Source organism: Lissotriton vulgaris, chromosome 12 (genome assembly GCF_964263255.1).
Source record: "Lissotriton vulgaris chromosome 12, aLisVul1.2, whole genome shotgun sequence".
Taxonomy (NCBI): Eukaryota; Metazoa; Chordata; class Amphibia; order Caudata; family Salamandridae; genus Lissotriton; species Lissotriton vulgaris.
The window spans coordinates 737868679-737889100 of NC_141700.1; the positions used below are offsets into that span (position 1 = coordinate 737868679).

Here is a 20422-nt window from a genome sequence, read left to right on the forward strand (position 1 = left end):
CACTTTTGTGTGATAGCCTAATGCATTCTGGGTATTGTAGTCTTGTTTTAGCTCAATTGAACTAATGAAGTTAATATTGAAAAGTGGTGTATTAGTTGTGATAATAGGGACCTACCACTAGAAATAAGGCAACAAAAACTATAAAAGGTACAGTCGAGGTGTCAATCAATTATTACCTTCTACAACTCTTGGTAGCTGGCAACAAACAGACAGGCGTGTTAAGCATTTAAAAACACCAATACATTGAATAAGTAAGATAAAACACACATTCAAATCCAACACCAATTTATAAAAATAGCTTGGGTGTGGCCATGGAGCGAAATGGCCGTGTAGCTGAGAGGCTCTGGTCTTCCGAGCCAGTTCGAGACGAATCCCATCCAGTAATCAGCTGTATATATCGATGAAACTTTCACCAATTGCTTCGGAACCTCCTTAGAGAGACCCGGTCGTGGAACGGACATATTCGGGCAAAGAGAAGCGGAGATCGGGACAAATCTGTACTGAGCAGAGCCAACAACACCGCAGCAGGGAAATATGTAATTGCCCGTTTTCCCCTCACCAGGGCCTATAAAACATCTTTTATAATGCCTATGCTTATACGTACATGGCACCCTACCCCAGGGGTTCCTAGGGAAGACCTCAGGGGTGACTTATATATAAAACTAAGGTAGATTACTACTTTGGAAGTACCTTTAATTCCAAAGTTGAATTTGCATATAATTACAATTTAAAAGCAACCTTCAAGCAGGACTGGCTTTTAAAATGATAGCATCTATTGTCCGCTAAACCTCCTTGCCTTATTATATACTAGGGACTTACAGAGGTCTGTCATTGCCAATATTAATTATATCTAACCACCATATACCTTTAAGGCGGAGCACTATCCCTGGGTATGGTAAGCAGTGTTCAGGGTACAGTCAGTTACCACCAGTAACAAGCAAAAAAATAGGGGTGTTTAGGGTCAAAAGGATGACTTTCTCAATGTTAACATACCTGAAAAATGTGATTTGTTGGAAAAAGGTTTCTGACTGGACTGTGATGATGACCCTAATAAATTTTAAGGCCTGCTCTAATGGTCAGATGAGCTACAAAATACCCCAGGAGCAAGCTTTAAAACCCACACAAATTACAGACCTGAGTTGTAATCTTCCTGCATTCATATTCATAGGTCCAAAAATAGCTCTTTGAAGTAACTGAAAGACAACTGGAAGCACTTTACAAAACTGCTGATACTTCATGAATAAAAGCTACCCAAGTGAGAGTGTCAGAAATGTGACCAAAGCTGTATATAAAATTAGGGGTGCGAAATTACGCAAATCCCGATCTAGTGAATTTGGAAATTCTAACCGTAAATTAAAATGTTTGCACACTAAAAGCCTGATTGAAAGGGCTTGAAGTTGAGGCTTTATTCATTGTCCCTGATAAATAATGATACTGCGAGGCACATATTTATTGGGAGTGATAAATAACACTTATTTTGAGTTTTGGGGAAACAACATGCAGGTTTTGTCGTTTAACACACCAAAATCTGCATGACACAGTAAATACCATGGGGCAGATCTACAAGGACTGGCGCATCTCTGCAAATCAGCAGGGATGCCCCAGTAAACTTGCGACACACAAAACCACCCTTGTGCCACCACGGATGCGCCGTATTTACAATGCGGCACAACCAAAGGGGATGATGGATGGAGTGTTGAACATTGCAAGCACTCACCCCGAGTCAACTGATCTGGGTTTAAACCATCATCATTTTTTAGCTCACTCCGCCACCCCAGGTCAGACATGGACATAAGCAAATCAGTCTAACCCTGTGCCTCATGGGAACAATTCCAGCCCGAACTGCTAAGCCATGTCTTCCCTAGACCGGAAACAAGCATTCTGTGACCGGTTTCAGGATCATAACCCTCATCAGCCAGGCTATCTTGAATCCAGTGGCAAAGTGAGCAAGGGACTCACGTCTGGGCATACCCTGCCAACTTAGGGCAAAATTAGCAAAACCAAAGCGTATGATGGATGGAGTGTTGAACATTGCAAGCATTCACCCCCAATCAACTGATATGGGTTTAATCCATCATCATTTTTTAGCTCACTCTGCCACCCCAGTACAGACATGGCCATATGCAAATCAGGCTGACCCAGTCCCTAATGAGAACAGTCCAGCCCGAACTGGGAAACAAACATCCTGGGACCGGTTTCTGGTTCATAACCCTCATCAGCCAGGCTAACTTGAATCCAGTGGCAAAGTGAGCAAGGGACCCACGTCTAGGCATACCCTGCCGACTTAGGGCAAAATTAGCAAAACCAAAGGGGATGATGGATGGAGTGTTGAGCATTGCAAATACTCACCCCTAGTCAACTGATCTGGGTTTAATCCATCATCATTCTTTAGCTCACTCCGCCACCACAGTCCAGACATGGCCATATGCAAATCAGTCTGACCCTGTGCCTCATGGGAACAGTCCAGCCCCAACTGCCAAGCCATGTCTTCCCTGGACCAGAAACAAGCATCCTGGGACCGGTTTGGGGTTCATAACCCTCAACAGTGATGATAGATTAAACCCAGATCAGTTGACTGGGGGTGAGTGCTTGCAATGTTCAGCACTCCGTCCATCATCCATTTTTGGTTTTGCTTTGTTTGTCCTAAGTTGGCAGTGGGTCCCTTGCTCACTTTGCCACTGTTTTCAAGCTAGCCTGGCTGATGACAGCTGATTAGCCAGAAACCGGTCCCATGAGGCACAGGGTCAGACTGATTTGCATATTATCATGTCTGAACAGGGGTAGCGGGGTGAGCTTAACAATGATGATGGATTAAACTCAGATCAGTTGACTGGGGGTGAGTGCTTGCAATGTTGAACACTCTGTCCATCATCCCCTTTGGTTTTGCATTTACAATGCGGAGCCCCGTGGTGCAAGGATAGGCAGATGTGTGTTGTATCTGCCGGAATAAGGTTGGCGCAGTGCTGGAATAGTGTCACGGGCACGATGCAACTCCAGCACTGTTCCAAACCGGCATATCTTTCACATTCGGTGTTACACCTTATGCCAAGCAGACGCAAGGTTTTGACAAAGCGGCAACGGAAAAGTGACTGAGTGATATCTTGTATATGTCACTCAGATACTTTTCCGAGGCTTTTCTGCGACAGAACGCCCACACTGCAACGGTACACCCACATTACACCCGACAAAGGTATAATGTGGCGTAGGGGTTTACAGCGGGCTGCATCTCCCTAGATGCATCATGTTGTAAATCTGTTGCAGCGTGGCACTTGCTTTACGACGCCTGTGCGTCACATAAGGGACTCAGCGGCGGCGCAAATGGGTCGCACGGGGCTCGTATATCTGCCCCGTATGTTTTCCCCTATTAAATTTCAACCCAAACTCATAATTCTGTTGCAGGCATAAACAGGGCTTTGCACACATGACAGAATTAATTGCCAAACTGTAATCAGGTCCCTAGTAACCTCAAGATGCACAACATATTTTTTGAATCAGACTTATTCTCAATAAACACGTGCACATGTGCTACAGAAGATCAGTCCTGACTGCGGACATCGGACACTTTTCTTAATCTCCTGTCAAAGATTATTTAGGTCTTTTACTTCAAGGTTTTCCAATTGATTTAAAAAAATCTTTTTTTCTATCAAATAGATCCTAATGTGTGTATGATTGAAAAACCTGGACTGCTGCTGTCACCCATGATGCCTTTAATCCTAGTTTTTCTACTAGTACCTGCTTCCCATGGAGCAAATTTAGAGAACTTTTTAATCTCCAGCCAAGAAGAAGCAGGGTTTCAACAGAAAGGAGACCTTCTGATTGGAGGAGTGCTGCGTGTGAGGCTTATCTCAGCAGAAGTCAAGAATGATTTCACACAGATCCACCCACCCCTACCTTGCAAAAAGTAAGTAGCTATTTATCTTTTTATCACAGGGATACAACTCCACATCCAGTGCTTCAATACATTTGAAGAACCTAGGTAGAACTAAGAGTCCATGTCAGTATCAAAATATAGAGCCTCATTTATGAAAAGTGATGCAACACTGTGTGAAAACGGCGATGCATCACTTTTTATTGCGCCCTCCTTGCGACACCAATAATGCGTCATATTTACAGTATGGCGCATCATGTCGCAAGGAGTTACAGATACGTCAGTATTTCTGAAGTATGTGTAGGCGCAAAAATTACGCACTGCTGGAGTGTGTCACACAAGTGACGCAACTTCAGCAATGGGTCATTTTACATGGGCAAGTCCCTGCTGTGAGGCAGGCATAAGTTATTGACGCATTTGCGTCCTAGAAGTGACGCACTGAAATCTCATATATTTCACTGTGTCACTTCTAGGCGGCATACTTGCGTCAGAATGCCGACCCTGCATACATTGGGGTAGATTTACAAGCCCCCTGCGCCACCACTACATCACTTTTTGTGACGTACTGTTTGGCGCAGAGGGCTCCTCCATATTTACAAGGATAGGAAAAGCCACCCTGCGTGAATTTTCCACTCCTTGTAAATAAGGTCCCTTCACACCAAGCACTGTGCGTGGTAGGGGCTTTCCAAGGGTGTTGCTGTGGGTGTTCCCACGCAACACCCATGGAACAAGACACATCTCCAGATTTACGAGAAATCGTGAATCTGAATATGCGTGTGAATGCTACGCCACCATAGAGGTGGCGTAGCGGGGCGCTAAACATTTCTCCTTGTTTTTCCTCTTTCAACGCGTGCTGCATTCTACAGCACACATTGAAAGAGGAAAAAGCCTCTTGTGATTGTTTTTGGGCAGGAAGGTGTCCCTTCCTGCACAAAAACAATCTTTCCACGACGCAGGCATCCTTGCACCATGGTGCAAGGGTGCCTGCTCCGGCGCATGGCTGCAGTTTGTGCGGCGAAGCAAAATGACTTGCTGCACTGTGCTGCGTTACTTTGTTGTAAATCTGCCCCATTATACCTTGCGCAGGTATAATGTGGCGCAAGGGTTTACAAAGTGACGCATCTACCTAGATGCGTCACTTTGTAAATATGACGTAACATGGGACATTTTTTGCGCCGATGATGCGTCACAAAAAGTGACGCACCGGCGGCCCAAAAGTGACGCAAGGGCTCATAAATAAGCCTCATAATCCTTTTGAAGATCTAGACTGGTTTTGGCCTTCTTGAGCCTCATCAGTGAGATGCATAGAGAATTTAGTATACACAATATAAAATGTGACACCAAATTGATGAGTTGACGATTCTACCTCTGTGAGGCTAGGTTATGTAAAATAATGCCATCAACAGAAAAACAAAAAGCTTTCTTGTGATCTCTCTCCAGTTTCAGTGTCACTGCCTACGGCTGTGTTCAAGCCATGGTGTTCGCCATTGACGAAATTAATCGGGAGCAAACCATTCTTCCCAATATTTCCCTCGGTTTCCTCATCTACGACACATGCTTATGGGCCAGGAAAGCTATTGAGAGCAGCATGCGTATGATGACAGGTGAAGAAAGACCAATCCTGAACTATCAATGCAGAAACCAGTCACCCCTGGCAGCAGTCATTGGAGAGGAGAGTTCTACTGTTTCAATGGCTGTTGCAAGACTTTTAGGACTTTACAGATATCCCCAGGTGAGAGTGGGCTTCTTTTTTCCCAAATTAATATTGATATTCCTTTAGCAAAAAATGAAATGCATAGTTAAACAGACATGGGACTACTTGATATAAACATTGATTTAACCTGTTCACCTATAAAGCTTCCCACACCCAATACCCCATGCTAAGACTTGTTATTGATGTTTGAGGCATTTGCCACTTAAGGTATCAGCCTATATACCTTTTTTCCACAAAAGGTGTATCAGGCCAAATTTGCTTCCCTTTTCCCCACATCTTGGAGATTCCAAAGATATCCAGGGTGTGTGGATTTTCTTTAAAAAAACATTTAAAAAATCATAGAAATATAAGGAACCTTTGGTGTTTTTTTTTATAGAAAAAGAGTGCTATGCGTGAAAAGGTATATTTCTTTCTAAAAACACAAGGTATGCTGTGCTAAGAGCACCCTCTTCCCAGCTTTCAGGAACAAGCAGAGTTGTTAACAATAAACACTTTGCACCAAATATTTGCATTTTTCTAACTGGCAGTGGATTTTTCCTAATTTGTTTTGTGGTTTTTACCTACTTGTAATGTATGGTGAAAACAGGTATGTAACCCATGGGTGAACTAAGAAAGCAATACATTTCTGAAAAGTAGTGAAAATTCCAAATTTAGCAGATGGCAATTTGTGTATATTACTAATGTTTTTTTTCCAAATAAACTAATCACTGAAATAAAAAAAATGAAAATAAATTGGAAAACATGGAAATAGTGATGATATTTGCACCTCTATTGTTTTGCAGTGATGGAAAATGTACAAAAGAAATATACTGTTGCATCCTTCAGACTCTTCTGGTTGCTGTATGTGGTGTTGATGGTTGTCCAAAAACCTGCAACATGCAGATTCAGTCAGTCAGTCCAACAAAACTTTATTTGGTTTGTTACAACGATAAAAGTATACAATTTACCTCTTATCATAACATTAAAAAAACATAAACTCGGCGGTATCATAAAAAGATATTGCACACCTCAACACACATAAATTAGCTTTCTCTTTAAAATAGGAGTGTTATATTTTTCTAAATTATTAAAATCGATTAATTCATATATATGCACATCAAATCCTTCATATATATGACAAGCAATACTGTAATCCCATGGTAGCTCAACCTTGTGTAAGCCTAAGGGGAGCACTTACAATGCTTACTCTGTGCACTTGAGGAACACTTTGACTTTATTCATATATTTCCCCATAGCACAGGCTATATCAAAGTTCCCCATTTCCACCAAAAGGTTAACAGCTTGCATCCTATTCCTGATCCTATATTTTTTAAAAATCGGGCATAACATTTCCCTTCATATGTCTAAAAACTTCATACAATCTAGTAAAATGTGTAAAATATCACAGGGGGTACCTAATATACAAGTACATCTAGCATTACAATCTCTCATAAGGTTTCGAACCCCATTGTTTGCATAACATGGGTTTAACCCAATTCACATTTTTAAAACTTCCCGCCTTAAACGGTAACCAGGTAGCCGGTCACATAGGGAAAATGTTGATCATTCTCCCAAGCCAGTGTCATGTGGGTCACCGAGGTTTTTCGTGGGATGTATTCCAGATCATAAATACGAGACATATCAAATCCCAGAATCCTCAATTTCTTCTTGCCTATTGTCACATGATCTTGCTGCGGGCATACTTCAAACCGAGCACCCCATATGCTTCGCTTATTGATGTGCTTGTCTCTTTCGCCCAGGGCAGCTCGCTAATGGCAATTTCCACTTTAGCCCATTGGGAGATTTTAAGAGACTCCCTTGCTCCTAAGCGCTGCCAGAAACGTACTAGGGCCATACAGGCAGTTATAGCCCAGGAGGTAATTCCCACCTCAAGTCTTGCAGCCTGTACCATTGATAATTGAGGCAGCAAGAACAAACTTTTTAGTATATTTCCCTCCTCTTTATCCCAGGAGTTCTTACCGCTTAAGTAAGGTACCTCAGCTCCGTACAGAAATTGTGGAGGGACCATTGCTTGGTAGGCTTTTATGACCGGCCTATCTGACATTTCTCCATAGGTACTATTAAATCTTTTTAGGCCTTTCACAGAGGCCGATGCCCTCATTTTTAAAGCTTGCAACTGTGTATACCATTTCAGGGTACTAGTGAACCACATTGCCAGATATCTATAATCTGTTACCCTCTCAAGCAAATCTGTACCAAGATACCATGAGAACTTCATTTTTCTCCTTCCGATACATAACATTTTTGTCTTCTCCATGTTCACTACCAATTTTTTTGTTATGCAGTATTCTTTAAACCTGTTTAATTTTCTCTGAAGGCCTATCTCCGTCTGGTCCATAATCACCAAATCATCAGCATATAGTAGGCACGGTATCTGATTTCCTCCCAATTTCGGACTCGCCCCTCTAACCTCTCTTAATTTTAGGGGTAAATCGGCCAAGAACAGGGAGAACAGTAGGGGGGCAAGTACACATCCCTGCCTCAATCCATTTCCAATTGGGATCCTCTCAGTTAATCCTCCCTCCTCATCCATGATTATCTGAGCCCAATTTTCTGTATGCAATGCTTGGATCAGGGATAGTAAATCATCATGTATTTCATACCCTACCAATGTTGACCACAGCTGCTCCCTGTCCACCAGATCGAATGCAGCACGGAAGTCCACAAAACTACAGAATAAATTACCCCTCTGATCAATCGACGTCCGTGCAATGGAACAAAGAGCAGGCAGAGTCAACAATTGAGCTACAGCTTGTAAAGTATGATTTTTCACTGTGTACAGTTCACACATCAATTCATATGCTAAAATCTAATGAATGGAAAATGGGTATTATGCTTAGATTAGGAACAGTGGATATTTGCACAACTCCTAATTTGGGTTTATCCACACAACCAAGTGATTCTTTCTTGCCTACTGGCATACATTTGAAGGTCAAAAATGGAGAGAAATTAAAAAAATAACACATTTTCTACTATTCTGTGTTCCCATACTTCTCCTGATACAAATGGTACCATTATAGAGATGTGAGTATCTGCCGTATTTGGACCTGGGCTCTACAGCGTCCCAGGAAAACTTACCAAACCCTGAAATCTGGGAAAACACCACGGAGAGTGCAAGGAGGTGGGACTTCCCTCCTTGGATGGAAGATTTTGGGTACACTCCCCTCCATTGAGCCTGAAAGACTTTTGGATCCTTAAGGGTGAGGGCCAGGTCTGATGACAGGTTGACCACTACCAACCAATTTTGTTTAACATAATACTTGATTTCAAGTAGGCTTTCAGCCTCCTTCTTGGAAGGGGCAGATTGCAGTAACCCCCCCACCCAATCTGGCCCTCGGGATGGAAGAAAGTTTACTGGGCTCTTTAGGGGTGGGGGCAAGGTATGGTATCCTGCTGCCCTACCCCATGATTTTTTTTACAAGACATCATATCTTGTCTAAAGTAGGCTTTCTATCTACTCTTCCCTCCATAATGCAACCAGAGGGACAGTAAGAATGTTGCAGCCTTGAGGCCCTTTGCCAGGGAAGGACGCCTCACCATATTCAATTTTTGCATGAAATCTTCCTTGCGGTTTGAGTTGGTTTTCTGCACCCTGAAGGATGGCAGATTGGGGTTAAACCATCAATCAGCCCTGTCAGGGTAGCAGAAAGACTATTTGGACCTTTTGTTGTGGGAAGACATCCCAAGCCAGGGCAGGCCTCCCCATCCCATTATTTGAAGTTACAAAATATTCCCTGGTGTGTAGATTTTTTTTGTTTTGGAGGAAACTTATTATGTTTAGCCTACCCAATCACCCTTCACACTTCACAGAGTAGACAGAAAGGGTGAATGTCATTTTTTAGGGGGGTACTTGCCCATGTCTGCCCCCAACTGGCTAGTGGGTGGATCCAATCTTAGGAATTGCCCTTGTGAGGAAAACCCCGAGCAGGTACCCAGTAGGGAGAAATACAATTGGAAAGTCGATTTTAACCCCTTTCCAGTTGTACGTCTGCTACTTTCATTGCCACTCAGTGGCTGAGATATGCCCCACAACCACTAATCTAATCGTAAGCTGCCGCTGCCTAATGACTCCAACTGTATTCCCTTTCAATCAGTGTGACACCAGGGCACTGTGACTTCTGCTTGTCACACTGATAAAAAAGTAATCTCATGATTCAATACCCTTAATTTATTTTTGAAAATTAAGATTTTCTCCCTCTGCACAGAGGCTAAAATGTTTGCCTCCTCTGCACTAGCTAGGAAAGAAATTCGGAGGATGTGAACTTCTAGTCCTTCACATAAGGACAAGCTGTCTCAAGAATAGGTGTCCCCATAGGTAGTTCATCAGGCAACATATTAATTGTCCCAACCAGTGTGTTCTATACAGCACCACTATATGAAGATAACCCTTAGACACCTCAAATTGATACACGTCATTGGAATTCCACCCAAACCAACTTTCAATAGGGCGCTTCACAATTTAAAAACACAGATGGAATTCAATTTGGTGTAACTAGGGGAAGTAACGGCTAAGACTAGCTTGCTTTTGAAATCTCTCTGTTTGCTGGGTTTAAGATTCCAAAGATGGGTCAACTGTGTTATGTAATTGGGATTCAATTGTATGATGACAGCTTCATTCCCTTTGTCAGTTTGTTGAATAGACATCCTTGAGACCAATACAGTAAAAATGATGATGTACTGAAGCTAAGCACTATATGTGCAGATATCTATTGATCTCTCATTAGAAAGGGACCACACAGACTTTATTTTAACTGGAATATTGGTTCAATCTCCTTTTTAATATAAACAAAAACAACTATGGCAGTTGCTCAATGTGAAAGAACACTAACTATAGTACATTTTCAGTTAAACCATCATTAAAATGCTTTAGAAACATACGCATTATTTAGTTATAGGTATCAAGTCAAAACTGGTGTGAGGCCTGCTAGAGAGTATCCAGGAAAAACATATTTATCTGATTGAAGAGGGGATGGCTGGAACTAGGAACAATTGTAGACTTTCTAATATAGGTTTATGTTCTTATTTCAGGTCAGTTATTATTCAACGAGTCCTCTGCTCAACAACAAACATGAGTTCCCTTCTTTTTTCCGAACAATCCCTAGTGATGACAGCCAAGCCATTGGAATGGCCAGGCTCATTGTACACTTTAGCTGGACCTGGGTGGGGATTCTGTCCAATGAAGATGACTATGGAAGGTTAGGCTCTCAGAGTTTAAAGGAGGAACTTCTAAAATATGGAATCTGTGTTGCCTTCCATAAATCACTACCCACTGATCCATCAACAACAAAAATCACCCATATTGTGGAGACAATTGTGAGGTCTACAGTCAATGTTATACTTACTTTTTGTTACAGTTTCCATTTGCTGCCAGTTATAAGAGCACTGTCCATACAAAACATCACAGGTAAAGTGTGGATTGCCAGCGATGGGTGGTCGACAGCCTCCAATTTTCCAAACAATGAATTTGCCAACATAATGACTGACACAATCGGCTTCACTGTTCATGGAGGAGCAATTCCAGGGTTTGAAGAGTTCCTTCTGAAACTCCATCCTTCCAACTATCCAAAAGATAATTTTGTGAAGTCATTCTGGGAGCAGGCAATGGGATGTAAGTGGAAAACTCCAGGCTCTAACCTAACCCTTGCAAGTGCACAACTTACAGAAGATTCGCCAGTATGCACGGGTGATGAGAAACTATTGAAATTCAAAAACAAATACCAGAATGAGCCAGATGTAAGAATTTTCTCTGTTGTTTACAATGCAGTGTATGCTGCGGCATATACTTTAAAGAACATGCTGTCCTGTACACCTGGGCAGGGACCTTTTACCTTCAAAGGATGTGCTAAGCTTAAGGATTTTAAGCCATGGCAGGTATGTTGTGCTTCATGTCCTTTCCATTTAGCTGTAATAAGTCTTCTCTTGTAAACTCCTTTCAATATGACAGACAATTCTCTCTTCACATATGTTACATAAATAAAAACAATAGTAGTTGTTGCCAGCTGTATTGTTTACAGGTAATCTATTGTCTGAAGAGAGGTTCTTCCGTCACTAGGTGTATCTGAAATCAGTGATGACTGAATTCCCTCCAGAAGTGTTATTTCAGCCGAATGATTTAAACCTACAGTATAACAATAATATTTCAGTTGGCAAGTAATTTCATTATGAAAATCACAAAAATTGAAGGATATTAATAATTTTAGAAAATGTATATTACCAATGTTTTTAGTATATTAAGTTGACACTCTTGCAGGTGTCATATGCTATGTTTTGTTGAACATGCACTCATCAAAGCAGAAGTGCCAAAGTCATTTACACATGTCTCTGGTGGAAGGAAACATGCTCTCACATGCTATGATGTCCAGGCACTAGTTATAGCAGGAAATGTGTAAGGGTCCAGCTGCAGCATTTAACTCACCCTAAAACACACCCTCCTAACAAACTGACTGTCTAAGAAATTTCCATTAATCTAGCCTGGGTTGTGATTTACTGGGCCACAGCCCTCATGGCATGGGAATTAGATCTCACTTGTTGTATTTTCAATGGCCTCTTCATTAAGTGTAAGTTTTTCCCCCACCCTACACGACTGCCAGAGAAACCAGTCTAACATGCAACTGTCTCTGGTTCAGTAGTCCATGACTTTTATAGGTAAAACGTACAGTTGGCTCTTACTGCTCCAGTCTTAATGGCCTTATGTTAGACCTGACAGCCATAGTGTGGTCTTATGTCGGTTGATGTGGCTGCCTCTTCCAGTTTTCTGACATCCTTTTTACTGGTATTAGGACCCTGTGCACCTTATCCCTGCTAACCAGTGCTAAAGTGCTTGTGTTGTTTCCCCTAAACATGGTAATATTGTCTCTCCCCTGATTGGCATATTTACTTTACTTATAGGTCCCCAGTAAAGGGCCTGTAAATTAAATTAGACTAGTGGGCCTACATCACAGATTGTGCCACTCACTTAAGTAGCCCTTTAACCATGTTACACTGCCATATAGATCTGTCAAAAGAAACCTTTTGCCAAGCCAAAACCTTATGGGGCAGATTTATGTTAACTGGCGCATCCCCAGGGATGCGCCAGTTAACATGCGCCACAGTGCGCCACAGCTCCGCCAGCCATGGTGCGCCGCATTTATAATGCGGCGCACCATGGTGCAAAAACGGCACAGATGCGTGACGCATCTGTGCCGGAAATGTGGCGCATTGCTGGAGTTGCGTCGCAAGCGTGACACAGCTCCAGCAAGGCTCGGGGTGCCCCATTTTAACAATGCTGCGTCAAGACCTACGCCTGCTTCAAGCAGGCGCAGGCTTTTGACGCAGCATTGGCTTAAAAGTGACTGAGTGAAATCTCATAGATTTCACTCAGCCACTTTTGCGAGGCGCACCTGCCCCGGAACGACCACCCTGCGCCGGAACGCCCACAAGCGGCGCAGGGCTTTACAACGTGACGCATCTGCCTAGATGCGTCACGTTGTAAATCGTTCATAGGGATGCGTCACGTTTACGCCGCCTTGCGTGACGCAACAGCGCGTAAACGTGGCGCTAGGGCCTCATAAATTTGCCCCTATATATTTATTCATATAAGTGACCCCTATGGTAGACCCTGGACAATCCAGAGGGCAGGGTAGGATGTATTCAAAAGGCAGGGAATGTATTTTTAAGTGTTACATGTAATGGCAGTGAAAAACTCCCAAAGTAATTTGTCACTCCTGCACGGCCTATCTCTCCCTTAGGATAACATTGGGATTACCGGTTTGTATACATGGACGGTCCAAATGGAAAGTGATAAAACCTCCAGGGCTGGTGTCTCTGGAATCCTAATTTAAAATTAGGACTCATGGTGAAATCGGATTTTAAATTAGAGTTCTGAAAAATGCCACTTTTAGAAAGTTGGAATTTTCTTACTTCAGAAATGTGGTGCCTGCTGTCTATATCTGATCACATATCTGGGGAGGGTGACAGTTTGCCTTTGTGCATTCTTTCAAGATAGCCACACATATTAGGAGCTTAGGTATGACTTGATGGATGATCCTGTAAGGATGGAAGGGGGGAGATATACCCAGCCTCACTTACACCTGAATAGGATGTGTCCTGTCCACACACAAGGGGCTGCATATATCTCTGTAGTGAGTCTGGAGTCAGGACAGGAAGGACAGGACCACTGTGCATTCCAATTACCTATCTTTGAAGTCTCCCCCACTTCAAAGAGCCAACTGGGTATAAGTACAGGATCTCTGACACCACTAATTCAGTATACGTTCGGCCCTGTGAAGACTCTGCCAGGTAGAAGGACTGCTGTGCTGCTGAAAGAGCTGCCACTCTGCTGGACCCCTGTTTTGCTAAACTCCTGCCTTGCTGTGCTGAACTGCTGTCTGATGCCCTCTTGTTTGAGTGAGGGGACGGGACCTGCATCACCGGTACACAGAGTGATGACAAGGGCTAGCCGGCTGCCCTTCTAATTTGAAGTCTCAGGGAAATAAAAGTAAGCCAACCAACATGCTTCCGCAACCAGTCTCTGACATCTCTGAGTCCACTCTTCCATGTGGTGCTACCCATATCTTGGACCCTTAGAAGTGGGCCTAAGGTGATTATCCAGTTGAACCGATGCATCCTCTGCCATGCGGCGCATCCCCGAGCACAACCGACACAGCTCCTCGGCGCAGCGGTGCATCTTGAAGCAGGACCGATGCGTCACAACTGTTGAGTGGATTGAACCCATCGCAAAAGTCTTGAATCACTGCTGTATTCCGCCTCTTGAGACTAACACATCACCTTCTGAGCCACCACTGCATGACACTTTTCCTCGCACAACTCCTCACATCCCTCATTGACAGCAGCATCAATGACGAACCTTAGCATCGCAGCTTCACCACTCATTTGTTCTGACACATTATTTCCCCTGCACCTTGCATCCTAAAAACCGGTCTTCACACATTTTATTTATTATATTAAGTTCAATTTTTCTAACCTGGTGTAAAATTTGCTTTTCTTTTTTTTTATTTTACAGAGTTTTATATAGCGCAAACTTGACCCAAATCAGGTATCAGAGCGCTTTACATTGCACCAGTTGAGTTACATGAGGATACATTTATTCTTGTTAAGCACAGGGAGATTAACCGCATGCGCGCTAGCGGGTTTTCCCGCTGTGCGCTGAAATTTGAAAATCGCGGCTTTCGTGAAAAAGCCAGCTCGTCATGCGTGCAGCGCAGGCAACGCCCATGACGAGCTGGCTTTGTCATCCGCATCGAAGGGGTTAAGGGATTTTCCCAGAATCACAGGATGTTCAGCGACATTGCCGAGACTCAAAACCAGTTTGGCCAACTCCTCTCTTTGTGCGGCGTTTTAACTGTTTTAGATTTTGAAATGTTGCAAAAATACTTTACAGATTGCCTCAAATGTCAAGCCTGCTCTGTGCCAAGCTACCAGGGTGTGAGCACAGGTTAATTTAGGGTGTGCTTGTGCCCTACCATGAATAGGATTGTGGTTGCTGTTCAACCAAGAACCTAAGTGGTGTTGCTAGTATGTGGCCAATGTATCATCTCAATGAGCTGTCCCAATAGAGATAAGTTGAAAAGTAACTGATACTGCCACATGCCAAACCTATTTTTTATAATCTGTCTGCCTTCTTGCTTTTACTTTGGTTTCTTCCTCTCTCTCCCCCATACTGCTGTTGGGCCTCATTCACAAAGGTAAGTTACATATTTGAGTAATTTTACAGTTTGAGTGTAAATTTACTGCAAAAAGTGTAAATTACTTCTCTGCACCTCCAGAGTAGTGCAATTGGCTCACTTATTTGTAAACCCCACCCAGACATTCCCTAAACCTCTCTTACTCCATCCTAATGCCATTCCCTTTAGTAGTAAGTCTGACCCTCTTCCCAGCCACTTCTTGGTGATCCTTCTTATTTACTTCTAAAATCTATAATTAGATGTGGGGAGACTCCACAGTTGGGGTGGAGAACTTACCACTCATAAATATAGGCAAAACTTACATTTTGTAGTACAATTTGTAATATTTTTTGTAGTACCTCAAAATGTACTACAAAGTGAAGTTGGGGAAGCATGCACTATCTGGCCTATCCAGAAGTCATACATCGCAATGATGCATGAAATTATTACCTATAAGTATAGACTGCATAAAGATTGAGGCCTAGGTGACAGTTACATGAATGAGATTGCTGGGTCCCTGCATACACTCTGAAGAGATAACAATTTGAGACACCCATCCTGCAACGATTTCGCTTTGGGATCTGATGTGCAGTTAGGTGGTAATCAAAAATCCACAGATTTTTTTGGCAAGTGCTAAATTCAGTCCCACTTGTGGAATCTGCTCTGTATTTAGCACTTTGTTAAGAGATTGGACAATTCCCATTACCAATCAACTCTAAACTAGCTACTTCATGATTATTGCAAGATTTAGAAAGGGATATCTGATAAAGATCTACAGGAAGGATAAGGATATTTCCTAGACTAGCTCTGATTGACAAACAGCCAATCAGACCTGGCCAGCACTTTAGGTACTCATTTGTGACAAAAGATTGACCTTCTAAGCCACCTTGACTCTGTGAGGCACTCAGTGCTTTGCTCAAAGGTGGGGATGTGAGGGCTGATTTCAGGAATAGTACAGCACTTTAATTGGTAACTAAAAAAAAAATAGTCATCCAGCCACGTCCAGTAATTTATATATAACAATTGCAGAAGTCATTTCATAAGTCTTGAAAACTTCTAGATACATTATTTTGAATATAGTAATCAAATAACACAGTTCAACGAACACCGTAAAGTAGCAAAATGAAATGTAGTTGGAAAAGAGGGCTCCCATAATTTAACAGAAAAAATACTTTTAACAGTCACTCACATCAGTGATGTCATTTGAGATGTCATCAGTGATGTCATGAGTGATGTCACTGACCATGTCATGAGTGATGTAATATGTGACGTCATCAGCAGTGCATTGCGGGCGCGTGAGTTATAGTTAGCTGAACTAACTATAACAGGGGAATTTCAATGGTTTTGTATGAGTGAAATGTCCAGCTAACTATAACGTGTGAAACCTATGTTTTTTCAGTGAATATATATATATGCAGTCTCTCAACAAGCCGATTTCCACGACAGAGAAAATATATATATTTTGTTTTTTAAATACATTTAATTTATATATATATATATATATATATATATATATATATATATATATATATATATATATATATTACCTACTGGCGGTCGCCAGTAGGTATATATAGTTAGGATTTTTTCTCTATGGGATTTTTGAAAATTCTATGTCTAATAACTTTGGCGTTTGTGGACGGAATTGGCTGAAATTTTCAGGAAAATGGAACATTTTGTTTCTGAGCAGCCCCTGACAATTTGGGGGGGTTTCATTAAGGGGGGGCCGAGAAAAAAGGGGGGTCCCAAAACGCATTTTTCCCATGTTAATTTCCATAGGGCGGTTGGCCTCACTTTTAGCTCGAACGGCTGAATGGATTTGCACGAAACTTGGCAAAATTGTAGGGACTGTTAGCCTGATGTGCCTTTGCTAGGTCTCAATATATGTACTCCAGTGGATTTTGAGTAATTTAGGTTCAAAAAAATATATATATCTGGGCGGAGCCTAACCACACATCTGATCTGATTGGCTGTCAGCACTTCATCCAAGAAGTGTTGGCAGCCATCTTGGGACCAATATACATGATAGCACCTCATTAAAAAGCATTGTAGTTAATAGAGGGTTTTAGGACTTTAGTTACATTATAAATCATTTGTTGATGGTACCATACTCGTTTTAGGAATTGTGGTGGGTTCTAAGGTGATTTTACCATGTGAAAAAACCTTCTGCTGTGATATCATGAATATTGTTTGAAAGAAAACTAATATCTCATGATTTTCCCACAGTGGTTTGGAAGGGGATCTATAAGCTAAACTGAAAGCATATTTTCTGTAAATTCACATTATCTTTCTCAGTCATGTGAAAATGAAGTCTGACATTCTCAGTAAAACATGTACATCCAACAAGGACAGAGACTGTCAGTTGATTCCTTTGTGTTCTACTGCAGCCTCCTAGAGTGTTCTAAAGAACAACTAGAGCGCTAACAGTCCTACTTATTACAAAGGTATGGCACACCTGAAGCCATCTTGATTGGAATAAAGTGGTAACTCTTAAAACATTTAATTTAAAAAGAAACAACATGAGGGGGTATATTTTGCCATAGAAAGTATGATTAGTGCTGCAGAATGAAAAATTAGGGCACATTTTGAGTGACTTCTCAAATCCTTTTCTATTTCATTAAAACATTCTGACATGCAGTCTCCCAAAATGGCCACCAGAGACAAAAGAGCCCAAATGTAGCCCAAATATCACCCAGATGTAGCCCAAGTATAGCCCAATGACAGAATGTCCCAGAGTGTTCTAAAGAACAACTAGAGCGCTAACAGTCCTACTTATTACAAAGGTATGGCACACCTGAAGCCATCTTGATTGGAATAAAGTGGTAACTCTTAAAACATTTAATTTAAAAAGAAACAACATGAGGGGGTATATTTTGCCATAGAAAGTATGATTAGTGCTGCAGAATGAAAAATGAGGGCACATTTTGAGTGACTTCTCAAATCCTTTTCTATTTCATTAAAACATTCTGACATGCAGTCTCCCAAAATGGCCACCAGAGACAAAAGAGCCCAAATGTAGCCCAAATATCACCCAGATGTAGCCCAAGTATAGCCCAATGACAGAATGTCCCAGAGTGTTCTAAAGAACAACTAGAGCGCTAACAGTCCTACTTATTACAAAGGTATAGCACACCTGGAGCCATCGTGATGGGAATAAAGTGGTAACTCTTAAGACATTTAATTTAAAAAGGAACAAAATGAGGGGGTATATTATGCAATAGAAGGTATTATTAGTGCTGCAGAAAGAAAAATTAGGGCACATTTTGAGTGACTTTTCAAATCCTCTTCTATTTCATTAAAAAATTCTGACATGCAGTCTCCCAAAATGGCCACCAGAGACAAAAGAGCCCAAATGTAGCCCAAATATCACCCAGATGTAGCCCAAGTATAGCCCAATGACAGAATGTCCGAGAGTGTTCTAAAGAACAACTAGAGCGCTAACAGTCCTACTTATTACAAAGGTATGGCACACCTGAAGCCATCTTGATTGGAATAAAGTGGTAACTCTTAAAACATTTAATTTAAAAAGGAACAAAATGAGGGGGTATATTTTGCCATATGAATTATGATTAGTGCTGCAGAAAGAAAAATTAGGGCACATTTTGAGTGACTTCTCAAACCCTCTTCAATTTCATTAAAAAATTCTGACATAGTCTCGCAAGATGGCCACCAGAGACAAAAGAGCCTAAATGTAGCCCAAATATCACCCAGATGTACCCCAAGTATAGCCCAATGACAGAATGTCCCAGAGTGTTCTAAAGAACAACTAGAGCGCTAACAGTCTTACTTATGACAAAAGTATGGCACACCAGAAGCCATCTTGATTGGAATGAAGTGGTAAGTCTGAAAACACTCAATTTAAAAAGGAACAACATGAGGGGGTTAATTTTGCCATAGAAAGTATGATTAGTGCTTCCGAAAGAAAAATAAGGGATCATTTTGAGTGACTTCTCAAATCCTCTTCTATTTCATTAAAAAAATTCTGACATGCAGACTGAAACATGCACTTTGAATACCAGCAGCAGACGTCCCTGGTGAGCAGTAGCTTTACTACAGTGATCTAATGTGCAACTAGAGTGCTAACATTCAGAATTTATGGCAAATGTGTGACACATATGAATGCCTTCTTGATGGAACCAAAGTAAACAAGCATTGAAAATGCAATAGATCTCGCCCTCGTTTAAGTTAAAGCCATTCTGTTTGTAATGAGGTGGCTTTTTAGCTTTGCTTTTATTAGTGTTTTTTCAACTTTCATGTAAATAACGCACCGTTTTCACCAAATCGACTTTGCCCAAGCACACCCTTCCCTTCGGCCAACAAATTCCAAAAATTCGGCACACCTGCCGATCCACTCTCCCTACAGCTCATCCAAGCCCCGTCCCTCTAGCGCAACTGGAACACCCCAAATTCACCTTCTCCATGCGCACCAAAAACTCCCATTGAATAACATGACAATTCGCTACTCCGCACAAAAATTGCTCTTTAAAGCACTTCCACTGCTCCGATCCGCTTCAAACTTGGCTGGACACTAGTTCCAGCGATTCCCTAACATATCACCAAAAATCAGCCCAATCCATCCACTGGAACGGGGACGAATTTCAACCCGAATACGCGCCCCCCGCAAACACAAAAAAAGCCATAAAACGGCCAAATCTCGACCAAAAAACGCCAAAATCCCTCAAAACCTTGCCAACACCAATACGCACGAAACTGAACCGGCCCCTCAGCCCTAGGCTCCGGGAACCCTACTTAATTGACCCAAAAGCCCTAAAAAAGCAACATAATACACACGAAAACGCCCTAACAACCCTAAAATGCATATAAGTATATGTATGCATGCATTTATGTTTGTATTTATATAGATATACAGATGATATATGTTTATATATGTATGTATATATATATATTCACTGAAAAAACCATAGGCTATAGACCATATATAGTTAGGAATTAGCATTTACAAAACCTTGAAAATTCACTGAAAAAACCATAGGTTATAGACCATATATAGTTAGGAATTAGCATTTACAAAACCTTGAAAATTCACTGAAAAAACCATAGGTTATAGACCATATATAGTTAGGAATTCGCATTTACAAAACCTTATTTTACTCACACAAAACCATTGAAATTCCATATATAGTTAGTTGCACTAACTATATATCGCGCACCCGCAAT

The 20422-nt window shown here is 41.7% G+C and overlaps 1 protein-coding gene across 1 annotated transcript in view; it reads left to right on the top strand.

Moving 5' to 3' along the window:
- The window catches only part of LOC147678460 (extracellular calcium-sensing receptor-like), a 79401-nt gene that overhangs the window by 12627 nt on the left and 46352 nt on the right, over nucleotides 1–20422 (top strand). The window contains exons 2-4 of the mRNA XM_086945643.1: nucleotides 3652–3901; nucleotides 5309–5600; nucleotides 10611–11453. Coding sequence (XP_086801769.1) covers nucleotides 3652–3901; nucleotides 5309–5600; nucleotides 10611–11453 — 1385 coding nt within the window. The remainder of the gene's footprint in view (nucleotides 1–3651; nucleotides 3902–5308; nucleotides 5601–10610; nucleotides 11454–20422) is intronic.